The sequence below is a fragment of the Neovison vison genome, chromosome 12, assembly GCF_020171115.1.
Source record: "Neovison vison isolate M4711 chromosome 12, ASM_NN_V1, whole genome shotgun sequence".
In the NCBI taxonomy this organism is placed as follows: domain Eukaryota; kingdom Metazoa; phylum Chordata; class Mammalia; order Carnivora; family Mustelidae; genus Neogale; species Neogale vison.
Window position 1 is genome coordinate 68,087,279 of NC_058102.1, and position 17,627 is coordinate 68,104,905.

Sequence of the window (17,627 nt, forward strand, 5' to 3'; positions counted from 1 at the left end):
AAGTTTATTTTTCCTTCATATTCCATTATGTGATTATAAGTCTCAACCCAAACCATCAACGAACAGTACGACATGTAAGACATCTCTGCACTATAATTTAAGTTCTGGTCAGTTGCACAATTTGACATACACTCCTCTGCAGGCACAGCCCCCTCCTCACCCTTTCTGTAGACCTTGCTCTGTGACGAGTTGCAATTCTTTGATTAGTTTGCTAGTGTCATAACCCATGTTGAAAAGGGTTTGCCTTCTCCAGGTCTTCCAGAAAGGTAGGGCAAAAGACTTCTAAAATGATAAGAGGAGGGGTATTAAAGCACAGAGGTGTGGAAACGTGTCCAGCCACTACTATCATTTGTGACTGCTGGAGTTTTAACCGTCAGCATCTTTAAATTTAAACGTATGAAGATTTTCAGTGAGATGCTGACAGTGGGCTCACGAGGTGGAAGGTTAAAACTGGCTTGGAGTTAAGGAAGCAACAGGAGGCCTGTCCTTGGAGACTAGCGAAGGTTCCCCACTACCGGTTGGCTACAAGAATTGCTGGCTCGGCCATGTGAGGTTTACCTCCATGGAAGTTCGCGTCCACCTGGACACCTACTGACAGGTCAAGTTTCACTAATGCCACATACTTGAGACAAAACCTACATACTCCAAGGATCTACAGATCCATCCGTCTTCCCCCCTCCCTCCCTCCCCCCTCTTCCTTATTTTCTTTATTATGTATTTATTCTTTATTTCCACCCCCCCCCCCCTTACTTCAACACCTTCCTCTGCCTTCGTCAGCAAATTACCCACCCCCACCCATGGTCCCCGGCTCCACCTTTTCATCTCCAGGCGTTTAGCTGGCTCACTCCACCGCTCGCGTCCTCCGCGCCCAGCCCAAGGCCAACGGTCACCCTCCCTGCCCCTTTAAAAACTCGGGGAAGACGTCTTGGCCCCGCCATCCTTCGCTTTCCCGGGCGGGAAATGTGGCACGCCAGGCTCGGACGCTCCAGGGCGACTATCACGCGCCCTCTCCCCTGCTCGGGGGCCCAGCTGCCCCTCCAGCGCCCGCGGTACACCACAGCGCGCGGCTTCCCGGGTGGCCCGGCCTAGGCACAGTCGCCCCGCCCGGGCCCAGCTCCTCCCCCGGCCGCCGCTTGCTGATTGGCCTCCCACCCCCTCTCCCCGGCTCCTCTCCTCCCCTCAGCCCAATGGGCATCGCCACCTGGTCCAAAAATTCCCCCGAGGGGACCGAGGGGCTCTGCAACCACCAGCACCCGCCGGGCGGCGGGAACGGCCGCGGTGGGGGCGCAGAGCGGGGAGGGGACACGGAGTGGGGAGAGGAGGAGGCGGGAGGAGGAGCAAAGGTGTTGGAGAGAAAACTTCTGAAAGGAACAGGAAACCTGTCGGGGAAGCGCGGCTGCAGTTCTCGCGCCGCCGGGGCTGCGCACGTCGCGGGGTGTCCGCGGCCGCCGCTGCGCTCCTGGCCCACTCCCCCGGCGCGGGGGCCCGGCTGAGCCACGACGCTCGGTCACTCAGGCCGTGCCCTTCGCCGCCGCTGTTGGCGCTGCAGCCGTGCGCTCCGTGCCGCCCCCGCCGCGGCGGCTCCCCAGAGAGGGCGGCGAGGGCGCAGGAAAGAGGAGGGACGTCTGCTTTCGAGCATGAAGCAGCATGTCTGATAAAATGTCCAGCTTCCTCTACATAGGGGACATCGTGTCCCTGTACGCGGAGGGCTCGGTCAACGGCTTCATCAGCACCCTGGGGTAAGCCGGGGGGCGAGGGCTGGGCAGCGCCCGCGCTCCGTCTGCTGAACCGTCTCCGCCCCAGCTCGCGCCGCCGCGTCCCCTAGCTTCCCGCCGGGGGGTGGCCGGGCCGCGCGGCTGTGTCTGCGCCCGCGGACAGCGCCGGGCGCTCGGCTTGCTCGCAGGAAGCTGCCCCGAGCGGCAACACTTTCTCAGCAACTTTGTAATCTCAAGCTCAGAGACTCATCAGAAAAGGAGGAAGTGATTCAAAAGCCCGGAGACAGGCCCGGGGAGAAGTCTTCGCTAGCTTCTCCATGGGTTGTTTTCGTTAAAATGTTTGTTTTCCCTTAAAGGTAAAGCAAAACTGCACCTCTCCCCGGGTTTGCTAGCTCCCCACTCTCAAGCCCCTGTCTCTAGGGGCTGGGTTTGTGAGAGCCGTGGGTAAAAGTCTGTGGCCTCGGACGTGAAACCCCAATGATGTGGTCGTGAGCCCCGGTGTGGCTTTGCCCCTGCGCGGGTTGGTTGCTCACCGTCCCGTCGCCTCTGAAATAATTTCCTCTGGACTTCGCGCATCGGGGACTTGCCCCCCGCCTCAGGGGTAGCGGAGGGGCGAGTGCAGCGCCGTGACCCCCGGGGATCTCTGAGGGCCTCTTGGGTTCTAGGACTCAGACGTGCTTTTCTCCTTCCCGGGTCTTGCCTCATTGAAATCCTGAACCTCGCCTGGAACTCGGCCAAGTGCACGGCTCTTGAGATTCGAGTGATTTATGAGTGGGGGAGATATGTATATAAACATACCATGTGCTAGTTGGTTGAATAGGACTTCCTTGATTACTAGCATTTTTCTCTTTGTCCTGATTGTGAATACAAGTTAGCAGTTTAAACGCACAAGGCAGTGTATTTCGATGCGCACGCATTTTTCTGGGTTACCTTATGGCCTCAGTACTTCAGACTGCCCCGTCTACAAGATTTCAGGCTGCGGAACTGGTGTTTCCACTCCTGGCTGGTCACTGTTGTCTACTGGTAGGTTTTAGGGCACATGACTGAACATGCAGTGTCCTTGGACCGTGACTGCGAGCCATATTATAACGGAGTGGTGCCTACACGAGGAAGTCACCTAACTTAGTACAGCGTGTGTTAATTGTGCATCTCCCCTAAGAGGAGAGAGAAGGGAGGGAGGAATAATTTAATGCCTTTAAGGTCAGTGTTAATTGTGAAACTGCAGTGTGGAAGAAAAATGTATCAGCAGCAACTGCCCGTGTTGGGTTTGTAAATCAGGAGCTACCGTTTGTTCCTGACACAGTTCACAGTGTGAGGTCAGTTTTGGCGCCCCCAACAACATTTTGCAGATGAACTCCCCTGCACTTCACCCTTTCCAACCATAGACTCTCTGGGTGGGAGTCTGGAAATGCTCCAGGGCCAAAATGTTCAGGGTCAAATCCTGGCAAATCCACCTGTGAATCTTATGACCCTGGGCAAATTACAGAATTGCTCTGTATCTAAGGTTCCTCCTGTCTAAAAATGGGAATACTACTGGCTTCTGCCTCATAGGACTGTGTTGAAGAAGGGAGTTATTATATGCAAAGTTCCTAGCCCAGTACCCGGCACCTAATAAACACTTATGTGTTTGCTCTTCTAATCATCACTACCTTGGTGACTGTGGGCAATAGTTACCCTTGTGGACAAAATAATGAAAAGGACTAGGAATAGAGTATAAAGCCTGGGTAAATAAAGGGCTATGATTTTGTAGAGTCTTGTTCAGCAAAGTGATGTGTTTGTGTACCTAGACCCACATGGGGCTAGAGGTGAAAAATCAGGAAGCTACAACTCGAGCAGTTGTGGAGTCTCTCCTGCTCCTTTTAGAGATCAAGGAACTGAGGGGATGAGAAATGAAGTGACTTTCCCAAGAAATGGGGGACATTCATGCCTCAAGCTGGAACTGTAACCCTGTCTCCAGATTCCCAGCAAAGTGTGGTTTCTTTGGTTACACATCATAATCTTTAAGCCTTGAGAAAAGTAAGCTCCTACCTTTAATGTAGCATATGTTTCTAAAAGTATTATTTGTATTCAGTATTTCTTGCTGGTGTTTTGAAAGTTGGGTTTCCTTAGAATGTGCGTAGTATTATTTTCCGGTTAACAAACTGAGTCTCCTTGAGGTTAATAGGACAAGACCTCTGTGCAGCTCAGTTCTGAGGTAAGGAAGGTTCCTTACCCGTCCTGCACTTGATGAAGCTTGGTGCTTTGATTGGATATTCTTTTTCTCTAACTGGTGGAGCTAGAAACTCATCTTAAAGTTTCTGATTTTTGTGTTAATTTTCTATCTATTTGATACTTTGGATAGCATGATGGTTTTTAAAAATTCAGCCTAAGGGAGTAGTTAATGAGAACTTAGTTTACATAGCATTTCAAGGTAATTCTTGGTAAAGATATTTGTTTGCAAATAAACATTTGCTTTTAACATTTAGTGTGTGAGGGAGTTTTGGAGGATATGCATTGTTATCATTTAGCTTTGGGGAAGTTTTGCAATAAGGTAATGAGTTTTTCTGCTCAAAAAAAAAAAAAATCAGTTTCACTCCATGAGAGTTTAGCAGGTTCCTCTTAGAGGTACTTCCTACTGGAAATATGGGAGGATTTTCTTAGGCTCTGTGACCCAGCTTCTAAGTTTGATTTTTCAGTCTGTGAGAAATTAGAATGCCCCAGTTGCAAAGATTTGCATTTCCTCTTTTTTCTCCAGTTATCCTTTAACCAATACCTACTTGATGTTTCTGAATCCCAAATTAATGCTGACTGAAGTATTGTTCTCCCAGCTTGTGTAGGTGCCAGAGGGGCCTAATATGTATTTTCTCAATTAACTTTTCATCTAAAGATCTATTTAGGAAACATTTATATTGATTTAAGGATAATTGCTTTAAATTCTGTAGAATGGTGCTGCTGCATATATTTTAAATAGTCTCTTTTGCTAACGGTATGTTTCAGGGTTGTCATATTTATTTATTTGACAGAGAAGAGAGAGAGATCACAAGTAGAGAGAGGGGGAAGCAGGCTCCCCACTGTGTAGAGAGCCCAATGTGGGGCTCGATCCCAGAACCCTGAGATCATGACCTGAGCTGAAGGCAGAGGCTTAAAACCCACTGAGCCACCCAGGTGCCCTTTTCATTTTTACTTTTTAAAAAGGAGGGAGGCGGGGCGCCTAGGTGGCTCAGTGGGTTAAAGCCTCTGCCTTCAGCTTAGGTCATGATCCCAGGTCCTGGGATCGAGCCCCGCATCCGGCTCTCTGCTCAGCCAGAAGCCTGCTTCCTCCTCCCTCTCTGCCTATTTGTGATCTCTGTCCGTCAAATAAACAAATAAAATCTTTAAAAAAAAAAACAAAAACCAAAAAAACGAAGGGAGGCTGTAGGGATGCCTGGGTGGCCCTGTGGGTTAAGAATCTGCCTTTGGCTCAGGTCATGATCCCAGGGTCCTGCGATCAAGTTCTATGCTGGGCTCCTTGCTCAGTGGTGAGCCTGCTGCTCCCCCTGCTTTTGTTCTCTCTCTCTCTCCCTGAATAAATAAATAGAATCTTAAAAATTAAAAAAAAAAGGGAGGGGGTTTGGGGATCTGCTGTACAATTTCAAATGTAGTGGTAATTGTTCCATCTCCCCTTTTAAATTTTCTTTAGCCTGAGACTTACTTCCCCGGTCATTGCTGTATGTGACACCTCATATTTCTGGGTCCATCCACTTGACCAAATGGTTAGATACCATACAGTGGGAATGAGCACAGCAGAACTTCCAGGATGGGTGGAAAGGTGTTTAACTTCTTCATTGTCTATCCTCCACACGATTGAGAAGTTAGCAAATGACACGTGTGATATGTGTATGTGTGTGTGTGTGTGTGTGTGTGTAAGTGATTGCTGCCTTTGGTTTGAGGTTTCTTTGTAGGATCTACCAAGAATCAACACCTACTAGTTAAGGTCTCAGGAAGCCATCAGTGGCATCACTGATACAGTGACCACAAAGTATCATCATCGTCTCTTAGCCAGAGTGACACAAGATTGGGTCCCTTATTTCTTACTTTCTGCTTGATTTTGGCCAATTCAGTGAACTTTTCTCTTCCCTCTTTCCATTCAGTGATGGACATTATGTAGGGTGGTGGTGTGTCACACAGTTTATAATTCTGGCTTCATTCCTCAGATGAATAAAACTGTAAATGAGTACCTTTTATTGTTCCCATTTATAGTCCCTTGAATTTGCCTTCCTGATCTTTTACTCTGTTTAACATTTTTGATATTCAAATACTTGTAAATTTGATTTATTATTATCTTTTCTTCTTTTTCTCATTGAATTATGTGGCTCTTTTTATAGCTTTAAACATCTTTCCCTTCCTAGGACTGGCTGATCAGTGAAGAGTCAAGTAGATGACACAAGGAATGGTTATAGTCAAGTGTTATTTTAGAATAATTTGTAGGTTATCTTTAGTCTTCCAAATAGAACCCTTCAAGTTAACACCCAGTATTTCCTGCTTTAACTAGCTGTATAAACTTAGCTTTGTTTTGGCTAAGGCATATGTTATTGTGATAAAAATATCTAAAAATCCATTGAATATTTGCATGCGTGTTCACTGGGGAGGAAGAAGACAGTATAATCTTGAATACTCAGTTGTTTTGGAAAGTCTAAGGGTTAGTAGTGTCACCTTATGGAACTTGAAATCTGCTCAAGTCCAAAAACAGTTTCTGAAGTGGTGAACATAAAGGCTATTTTAAGCTAAAATGTCAACTGTTTCTTAAACTTAGAAGTTATTCCATAAATAACATTGCAGCTTTTAGACCCTCTCTTGTGGAGAAAGCTCAGTCAGGTAAACAACCGTCCCTCCTAAATGCCCCCGATGCTTCCTTCTGATTGACTAGAATTCACAGACAACTGCTTGGCCTCATTCTAGGTTTAATAGATCCTTTTTTTTTTTGCTTAGGTAGCACGTTTCATAATCTTATTTTCCCTTGGAACTGTTCTTGTACAGATGGAATATAGATAACTCACAAATATAGACAGGATACGATAGACTCATAATTTAAAACTCAAATCCCAGGCACAGGGTGTCTCTTCATATATAAATCTGGAAGAAGAAGTAATAATGGACTTTTATGACAAATTAATAGCATAAAATAAGAATGAATTTTACTTTCTTTTTTTGAACACCTGATCTTGGTAACAGATCATCAGATTATAATGAGAAGTAGAAGTTTAATGACCATTCATTCATTCATTTATTTAGTAGGTAAGACTGTACCTTTCAAATGTATTTATGCCTTTTTTGTTTATGGTTCTCTTTCTTCTCCCATGTAAATTTAGATAGGAAAGTTTTAAAAATATGCCTTCAGAAAACCATAATTCTAGTTAAAAAATACAAAACAATATACATGGAAAATAGTGAAAGAAAATAGAATAGCATATTAGCAGTGGTAGAACTGCATGGTGAATGAATAGGTGATTTTCATTTTCATTTTTGTATCTCCTGTATTTCCCAGATTCTAGATATGTTTCTTTAATTAAGCATCTATTACTGGTATAGTCAGGAGAGTTAGCTATATTGAAAGTGGTATTTTTAAAGATTCTTCAGTTTCTTATTACTGTTAGTCAACAGTATTTATCTTTTTTTTTTTTTTTAAAGATTTTATTTATTTATTTGACAGAGAGAGAGATCACAAGCAGGTGGAGAGTCAGGCAGAGAGAGAGAGAGAGAAGCAGGCTCCCGCCAAGCAAAGAGCACGATGCGGGGCTCGATCCCAGGACACTGAGATCATGACCTGAGCCGAAGGCAGCGGCTTAATCCACTGAGCCACCCAGGCGCCCCTATATATATTTTTTTTTTAAATTAAGGCTTTTATTTATTTATTTGTCAGAATGAGAGAGAGAGAACAAAAGAGAGGGACCACAAGCAGGGGGAGCAGCAGGCAGAGGGAGAAGCAGGCTTGATCATGTGGGACTTGATCCCAGGATTCTGGGATCATGATCTGAGCTGAAGGGAGGGACTTAACCTACTGAGCCACTCAGGTGTCCCAATAGTATTTACCTTATAAAGCATAAATAAAGTTTTGTCCTCCTTATGGTCAATGAAGGGAAACTACAAACTAGTTCAGTAGGTGTTGCTGAAATAGATGGTCATTTGTCTATCATAAACAACATTTATTCCTTATTATTACTGGTTATGAAAATGTATTATGAAAAAATGTTTGACCAGTAATGCTGAGCAATTCTTAATGATTGATTTAACTTATGCACTAACTAGATAGATTGTTTTATTTTAGAAGTCTGTTTATGCATGAAGTAAGAAGTGTGCAGTTTAGCACGGCCGACTTGTTCATGTTTGTAATCTCAGTAGTCACTATGATACTTTTAAATCCCGAGTCACCTTCTATAGGCAATAGTTTGTGAGGGATTTCTTTTTGTGTATGTATGATTGAAATGTTTTTGTTAAGTATCTTTGAAATGGATGGATTAGATTTTTTTTTTAAGATTTTATTTATTTATTTGACAGAGAGAGAGATCAGAAGTAGGCAGAGAGGCAGGCAGAGAGAGAGAGGGAGAGAGAGAGAGAAGGAAACAGGCTCCCTGCTGAGCAGAGAGCCCCATGCAGGGCTTGATCCCAGGACCCTGAGATGATGACCTGAGCTGAAGGCAGAGGCTTTAACCCACTGAGCCACCCAGGCGCCCATGGATTAGCTTTCTTAAAATAAAAAGTAACAATTGGTTAGCAAGAGCGATTTTGTAGTTTATACCAACACATACCCACAGAAACCCAACCCAGAATTGAGAATAAATTATGAGGTTATTAAAAAAAACATTTTAATCATAAAATTACAAAGGTACTTACATCATGAATCAAGTCCAGGTAATTTTCCTTGTGATGTGGTTTATACTGGAGCATGCCGCAGATAGAATCATTAATTCATTCAACAAATATTTAGTGAGCCCTGACTATGTGCTTGGGATACAGTGGGAAGAGATGCTAGATTTTTTTTTTTTAAAGAGATTTTATTTTTTTGATAGAGAGATAGAGAGCATAAGTAGGTAGAGGGAGAGGGAGAAGGAGGCTTTCTGCTGAACAGGGAGCCTGATGTGGAGCTCCATCTCAGGACCCTGGGATCCAGACCTGAGCTGACAGCAGACGCTTAACGACTGAGACACCCAGGTGCCCCAGAGATGCTAGATCTTAAGTGTTTAATTATCTCAAAAACTAAAATTATCTTTGGGAATTTGTAGTATGAGATTTCCTTTGAGAGCTTGTCTAGGATCTATGGGACTAAAGGTATTGACACCTTCTTTGCTCTCGGTGCTAAAAATGCCACAAGGTAAGGAACTGTCATTTTTATCTTTGTATGCTTAGCACCTCACACGATTCCTGCTTAATAAATATTTGTGAAGTAACTAGTGGTTACCCGTTACCATTAGTAACTAGTGATGGAGGTAAGGCTGATGTTGAATAACCACAACATGAGACAATTCTTTTCAAATGTCATGAAGATGATTAAAAACAGTATCATAAAGAAGTCAGAAGAGGATTCATTGCTTCTGGCTTAAATGAGCTGGGGAGGGTTTCAAGGAAAAGGTGGTATTTAAGCTGAACTTTGAAAGATCATTAGGATGGATATTTGTCTCAAATCTATACCCATGATTTGAGCATATATTCTTGGTACTTTTTTCTTTCATTGAAAAAGCAGCTTGGTGAAATTTTACTGTCCGTTTTGATAGCTCCAAAAAAGGAAGCAAACAATTTGATATTTTTGATATGAAAAGATAGAAGAAATGGTCTAAAAACGTATTTTATGCTTATTTACCAAATGTGAGAAGTTTAAATTTGGTTCAGACCCTCTGAGTTTTGCCTCATACTGCCTGTGACTATTCAAAACACACACACACACACACACACACACACACAAACACTCTCATTTCCAATTGGTACAGAATACCTTTCATAGATTCTCGTGAACACAGGAAAAGACTTATGAAGTGCACTAAGCATAATTTGAATATGTGTCTAAATTCTTAGAATTCAAATGTGTTATTGAGCTTCTATCTATTAGTAAGGTATTTGAGCCACTATTAAAATATCCTCATAAAAGTTTCTTGTGAAAATTACAAAATGCTGGACTTTTATTACGTATAGCTATCCAATAGAGTCCTAGAGAAAACTGAAGTGTTTTTTTTTTAAGATTTTTTTTTAATTTATTCATCTGACAGAGAGAGATCACAAGTAGATGGAGAGGCAGGCAGAGAGAGAGAGGGAAGCAGGCTCCCTGCTGAGCAGAGAGCCCGATGCGGGACTCGATCCCAGGACCCTGAGATCATGACCTGAGCCGAAGGCAGCGGCTTAACCCACTGAGCCACCCAGGCGCCCCGAAAACTGAAGTTTTTAATTAAGTAATTCCTAGATATCTAGCTCTCCAAAACCTTGTGGGAATGACTAATTTTGAAAGAATCACTAAGAGTAGACACTACTATTCTCCATATCTTATCTCCTATTGAAAAGAGAATTCTTCAAATTATACAAGAATCATCAAAGCTAAATATAAGAGTATAAACAAACAGAACCCACCACAAACCAAAAAATAAAACTGGACCATAAATTTGTTGATTGACTTTTCTAGTGGCAAATCAAAGTGTATTACAGGCGTCTCCTACTATCCAAAAGTTCACTTTATCCAACTTCACTTTTACAAAAGACCTACACTGACAACTGCCTTCAGTAATTGAAAGAAATCCAAAGAGGATTTTTGCTTTTGTGAAATAGCAATTGCTTCTTTGCTTTATGCATTTTGGCTTTTTAAAGGTTTCATAGGAATGTTCTACTTTCCGATGGGGGGGGGTGGGGAAGAAACCTGTTTTTTGTAAAAATTTCAGAGACTAAAATGATGTTCCAACACACATTTAGTCAAATTATTTACAAATCTTGTATTGAATTGTCTTGGAATTCTCTAAAGAACAGTCAGTATCCTTTGCTATCCTAATTCTTACTACCTGATTTCAAAAGCCCAAAAGATTTGGAAAGCGAAAGATGCTTGTATATCATTTTCCTACATGGATAAAGCCTCAGGATCAAAAGTAAGAAGAAGAAAAAGTAGAAGTAAGGTTCTTTTGTTTCTAAGGAAGAGAAACTATCTCTGGCTAGCGTAAGCAAAGAAGGAAATGTTAATTATAAGGATACTGGAGGAACTCCAAGAAATTGAATGATGAACTCAACAACTGAGCAGTGAGAAAGGCAGAAGCCCAGGGCTGCTGTGGGAATCTCAATAGCAGAACTTTCTCTCTGTCCTGCTGTTCACATGACTGGATCCAGGAATTCCTATACTCTGCGTCTTTCTTCTTAAATTTCAGAATATTGAGTGGTGGAATTTGGCTCCATTTGGATTATTCACTTATGTGAATGAAGAAGTCCCAATACCAGGTTTGATTACCAGAGAAATCACTGATCAAGGCCCTTTGGTTTCTGCGGGCTTCTGGGTGGTCTGGTATGGGAGAGAGCGAGCGAGCTAAGAGCAGGGGAGGTTAGATCATCGCTTATTCTATCAGTATTACATCATCAGTATTCTAAGTGCCTTTTAAAATAGTAATTGTGGGAAAATACACAATTTACCATCTTAACCATTTTAAGTGTAAAATTCAGTAGCATTAATCACTTTTACAATGTTGTGCAACCGTTGCCTGTATCCATTTTCAGAACTTTTTCATCATCCCTTTAGACCATCACTCTGTCCATGTCCCCTCTTCCTCTCTGGAACTCTTAGTCTACTTTCTGTCTCTATGAATTTACCCATTCTAGGTGCCCCACATAAGTGGAGCCATATAGTATTTGTCCTTTTGAGTCTGGACTTATTTACAAGCATAATGTTTTCAAGAACCAACCGTGTAGCATGCACTAGTCCTCCATTCCTTTTTATTGCCAAACAGTATCCTGTTGTATGGATTTAGCATATTGAGTCTCTCTATCAGTTGATGGGTCTTTGGGGTTGATTCCACTTTTTAATTATTATGAAAAATGCTTCTATGAATATTCATGTATAGGATTTTGTGTGGATATATATTTTTAATTCTTTTAGGTATATACCTAGCAGTATATAGAATTCGTGGGTCATTGATAACATATTTAACATTTTGCCTCAGCCTTTCCTATTCTTCTTTAGTTTATTAAAAAAATTAAAAAAATTTTTTTAAGATAAAAAAATTTATTAACATATAATGTATTATTTGCTCCAGGATTACAGGTCTGTGAATCATCAGGCTTATACATTTCACAGCACTCACCATAGTTCCTATTCTTATCCTGCTTTACCTACCCCCCCATACTATCTCAATACACACAATATAATTTACTATTTAAATATCCATTGTTTATCATCTGTCTATAAACTCTGAAGGCAGGGATCTTTCTGTTTTGTCACTGAGTATCTCAAGTGCTTGGCTCCATAAATATTTTTGAATTAGGATATATGTATTCTCAAATCTCTAAGTAACTGTTAATATCAGTCCTTCTCTGGAAAAAAAAAAATCAATGTAAGTGCTCTTACTTATTAAATGTTTTGAGAATCCATACAGGTAGTTCTTTCAAAAAAGATGGAAGTAGTCATTAGTTTTATGGTGCCATTAAATCTTACTATAATAGATAGTTTAATAATGTCTTGGGTCATATCTCTGTGCTTTCCTGCAGTCTGGAAAAAGTACTGTATATAACCTTATTTAATGGTTTGCCTGTTATAGCCACATTAAACTAAAGTTGATATTTCTGAAAGTTCAGTTTTGTTTTTAATGTGTACAAAAGGTGAATTTGTAAGCATTTGATGAGACAATTTCTTACTTTAAATCAGCTCTTTCTCTTTGTGGATAGTATATAACACATCTGGAGAGACTTTAAAATTTTAACTGCTATTGGCAAAAAAGTTTAGTTGGAAATAATTTGCCAATATGAAACCAGAGAACAGTTGAGGGAATTTATAGCACTTAAGAAAAATAGAAGAGAGCATATGACAACTTGTAATTTTTATTTTTGAAATTTAAGAATAAGTGTCTGGAAAAGGATAAGCATTTAAATATATGTTGAAGAAAACAAATTGCTGTGTTTTTGTTCTTCATTAATTTATATTCCATCTATTGCCTGAGTCTCTTAGAATGTGCTTTGCCTCAGGCTTATTCCAAATTACACATGTTTGGCCATTCTCTTTAAGAACATAAAATTCTCCAGTGTTGTTATTTGCTCTTATTCTTGGAAACTTCACTGGTAGCAGTGTACAAATAAGAACTTCATTGAGGTATATTTGCATATAGGACAGAGAAATAAAGTGAGAAATATAGATATGTACAAATTACAAAATAATTTCAAAAGTAAAACAGTGTCATTCTATTTCTTCTAGTTTTAATGCACCATGATCTTCTATGATAGGTGTTTAAAATGTAATATCTTTAAAAAAGTACTTTTGAGATGAAAGATATAAAACATTATCAGGATTTTGCTTCATTTCCAAATTAATTCCACGGAAGCACATCATACCAATTAAAGACAGTGACTTAAAAAAAAATATCACGCAAATCACCAACATAGTTACATTAGGGGTCCAAAATAAGTTAATGATTTAAGGACTAGTTACTTGTGTTTGGCTTAAGTGTTCAAGGTCATTGCTGATATCAGGGACATACCTACTTAAACATTTGCATTTCAAGTAGATTTTTGGCTTCAGCCACATTTTCAAAGAGGGTAATTTCAAACCTGGTTTGTTAAAATAGGCAGGAAAAGTAAGGAAAGGAATTTTGTTGTACTAAAGACTTGATACTTGTGGCTAGGAATGGTGAATATTGTGACATTTAAATCAAATTAAGTCTCATTGTCAATGAAAGTCAATGAAACTTATTTAAAATTTACTTAATTAATCCATCTCTTCCATCTCTAGGATTACTAACAAATGAGAAAAAGGCCTTTATTTACCTTTCTTCCCTATTTACCTGGCAGGACATGATTTAATAGTTGAGTTCCAATTCTAAACTCATGTGAAGAATGAGCCTCTTTCCTGATCAGTACAAATGAAGTCATTGTTATCTGTTAGGGTGAAACCCAGTGCTTATTTCTAGTTGTAGCTGCTAAAGAATCTTTCAGAAAGTCTTTTAAAATATTATCAAGTTGCAAGTATAAAAACACTGTCATTATTGAGGAAACTGGATAAAGAATTGTTTAGGTAAATTGTCATGTAGGAGTTTTTTATTTTTTGTTTTTTTAAAGATTTTATTTATTTGACAGAGAGAGAGAGATCACAAGTAGGCAGAGAGGCAGACGGGGGCAGGGGGAAGCAGGCTCCTTGCTGAGCAGAGAACCCCTTGTGGGGCTCGATCCCAGGACCCTAAGATCATTACCTGAGCTGAATGCAGAGGCTTTAACCCACTGAGCCACCCAGGTGCCCCCATGTAGGAGTTTTGAGAGGCAGTGATTACTTTGGCAATAGTTAGATAAAGTTGTACTATGTCAGTTTTCTAAAGAGTAGATCAAAATTCACTTTGCACATATTTTTTGAAATGGAAATTATAATTAATGTGATAAACTCTAAAGAATTGATGGCAACTGCAACATTTAGTTTGAGCTCTGTTTAATTTAGCAAAATGTATTTTTTATTTCAATTTCTGTATCATAGACTGCTAGTTATTCCCTCAAATTCATTCTTCCTTTCTTCCATACTAACAGAAGTATTTGACTTTATGGGTGCCCAGAATAAAGACCACATTTCCCAGCCTCCCTTGCAGCCAGGGTGGTCATGGACTTTTTTTTTTTTTTAAAAGATTATGTATTTGACAGACAGAGATCACAAATAGGCAGAGAGGCGGGCAGAGAGAGAGAGAGGAGGTAGTGGGCTCCTGACGGAGCAGAGAGCCCGATGTGAGGCTCGATCCCAGGACCCTGGGATCATGACCTGAGCCAAAGGCAGAGGCTTTAACTCACTGAGCCACCCAGGCGCCCCTCAAGGTCAGGTTTTTAAAGGAGGCTTTGGCTGCCCACTACCCTCCCTTCCCCCCATTTCATTTAATTGTTATATGAGCTGTAAGAAGCCATCTTGAATCTTGCTGATGTGACCAATATATTGGGGATAATAGAGCATCCATAAATGAACCTGATCTCTGGACATCCTCAAATCCTGGCTCGACTCTATTCTAACAGAAGATGGAACTGGATAGGCAGACAAAGGCCAGATCATATATTCCTCATTAGGTAATGTGAAGTCATTGGAGGATTTTTAAGCAGGAGAGTGAAATGATCAGGTTTTGTGCTAGGAAGATCAGACAGTGGTAAAGAGAAAGGATAGAGTGAGGTTGCAAATGGTAGGCATGGGCAGAATCAGGGTCTTTCCTGAAGGAGGCCTGAACCAAGGAGCTGTACTGGGGATGAAAAGTAACTTGTCTTAGAATCACTGAAGGGACAGTAGTGTTTCACTTTAGATCTGAAAAGTTTTATAGATTCAAATATTCAGTGTGACTTTTGAGGCTTTATTTTAAAAGTGAAACACATGGACTTGAAAGAAGTTTCTCTTTCATTTGCTTATGTATGGATGAAAGGTCATTAAACTTCAGGCTTTCCTGGGCTCTGAGATACAAGCCTCATCTTGTTCATGCTTTCTTCCCCTGGCTCCCTGCTTTGGGAGATGTCTCCCTGTGCCACCCCCCATTTTTTTTTTTAATATATTGCATATATATTCTAAGTTTCCTCTTACCACAGAGGCTTTTCATGTGTTTTTTTTCTCTGTCTGGCAGATTTCCCCCCTTAAACCCCTGCCTTTCACCTAATATGTACCTATTCCTTATTCAGATTTCAGCTCACTGACCCTTCTTCAGTGAAGTTTTCCTGATCTTCCAGACGGTGTGAGCTCCTTTTTTGTGTGCTCCTACAGCACCATATTTTTTCCCCTTCAGAAAATTTATCACAGTTGTAGTTTTAATTTTACTTCAACTCTGTAAGGGCAGGGCCTGTCTGGTTTTGTTCACAATTATGTTCCTAATGTTGCACAGAGCATCTGTCAGGTAGTAGGTACTCAAGAAGTTTTGAGTTTGGTTCAGACAAACCTAGTTTCAAATCACAACTCCAGTCTTCTTGGTGTGACCTTAAGAAGTTGTGACCTTAATACTGAAACCTCAATTTCTTTATCTGTAAAGTGGGATTATTGCTTAGGTTTTACTATTGCCCTGAGATTAATGGCAATTAACATTTGTGAAACATTTAGTAAGCGTCAGACCCTTAGCATTGGGCACCTAAATTAAGTTGGTAGAAACCACTGTTATTACTATTGTTATTATTATTATATCCAAAAAATCATCATGAATCTCTTTTTGGAAACTTGGTTGAGTTCATAGGGCATCGATGTTGAAAGTTCTGCTGCATTATGTTTATAAAATTTTGCAGTAAACCAGTATAAGCTGGTATTTGCTTAATAGGCTGTTCAAAGTCACACTTCCTTATCTATTATTTATTTTGGTTTTGGCTTTTTTTTTTTCTTCCTCACTTTGATAATGCACATTACCAAGTTGCAGGCACTTCTATTTATCTTTTATTAGTGGGTTTGATGCCTGCTATCCTTTTGATGTAATGCAAACACCTGAAGTGTATCAACATTAGTAATAACCTTAGAATTGCTTGGCATATATATACCCTATCTTCCCGGATCGGAATTTTGAAGTCTTGTTACATTTTAAAGACAACCTGTTATTTTAGTTGCTAACATTCCCCCCTCCCCCCTTCCAGTAGAACATAGTGCTCAAAGGAAAGAGTTTTGTTTTATTTATTGAAACAAAAACAAATGTTTGCTTGGGAGCCATTAGGATAGAGATTTTGCACAATTTTCCACTGAACAGCTGGTGCTCCTGTACCTTCTCTTGTTTCCTACTGGCCAAGCATTCCCAGGGAACATCTGGGACTGGTAGAGGGATTAGCAAAAACATTTATCTAATTTGGATAATTAATCAGTTTATAAATAAAAAATTAGCCTGGGATAATCTTGTTAAATTTTGAATAGTGACCAATCAAGTGATCATGGTTGCTTATCTTGGGAATACTAATGACTTTTAGACAAAATCTTAGGGATTCGAAAGGCATGGAGGGTGTTCTCACTCCTGCCTCTTGGATATGGTTAATGAACAAAAATAGGCAGGCTCTAGCTTTCTTTTAGTTATGTCATAAAAGGAGATTTTACTATAACTGGAATCTCAGTATATATATCACACAAACTGTTGAAGAATCCTTATAAATAAAAGCATTAAAGAAAAACACTTCACCCCCACCCCATAAACTCTTTTTTGAAAGTTTCTCTGTGATGCTTCCTTTGAGCTCACATTAATTCCTGACGTTGCAGTTTATCCCACTTTGCTATTTCTAGTCTACTGGAGTAATGGGATAAGAGCTCCAAACATGTCACATTCCTTGTAATGACAGGACTGGTGAATCTGAAGACCCTCTATGAATCAGGGTGCAAGAAACAGAAAACCCAGCTGGAACAGTGGTCAGCAAAGAGAACTTGGTAATCAAAGTAACTGAAGAGTGTAGCGTAGCATTGTTATAAACTCTATCCCTTGATTCTGTTTTTTTGTTTTTGTTTTTTTTTAGATTTTATTTATTTGTTTGGCAGAGAGAGACACAGAGAGAGAGGGAACACAAGCAGGAGGAGTGGGAGAGGGAGAAGCAGGCTTCCCCCTGAGCAGGGAGCTTGATGCGGGGCTCGATCCCATGATCCTGGGATCATGACCTAAGATGCTTAAGGACTGAGCTACCCAGGTTCCCTTTATTCTTGAACTAACGAGTGTTAGTTCCACCCTTAGGCAAGCTTCTGCCTATGGTGACAGCACGGCTGCTAGCGGCTTCTGCCTTACAGTACCCTATCCTCTTACCCCCAGAGCTGAAAAGAGTGCCTCATTTCCT

General features: G+C 40.8%; 1 protein-coding gene across 1 annotated transcript in view; it reads left to right on the top strand.

Moving 5' to 3' along the window:
* Positions 1–1,383: 1,383 nt before the first annotated feature.
* The window catches only part of ITPR2 (inositol 1,4,5-trisphosphate receptor type 2), a 498,632-nt gene continuing 482,388 nt past the window's right edge, over positions 1,384–17,627 (top strand). The window contains exon 1 of the mRNA XM_044226478.1: positions 1,384–1,739. Within this exon, the coding sequence (XP_044082413.1) occupies positions 1,648–1,739 (92 nt within the window). The 5' untranslated portion in view covers positions 1,384–1,647. The remainder of the gene's footprint in view (positions 1,740–17,627) is intronic.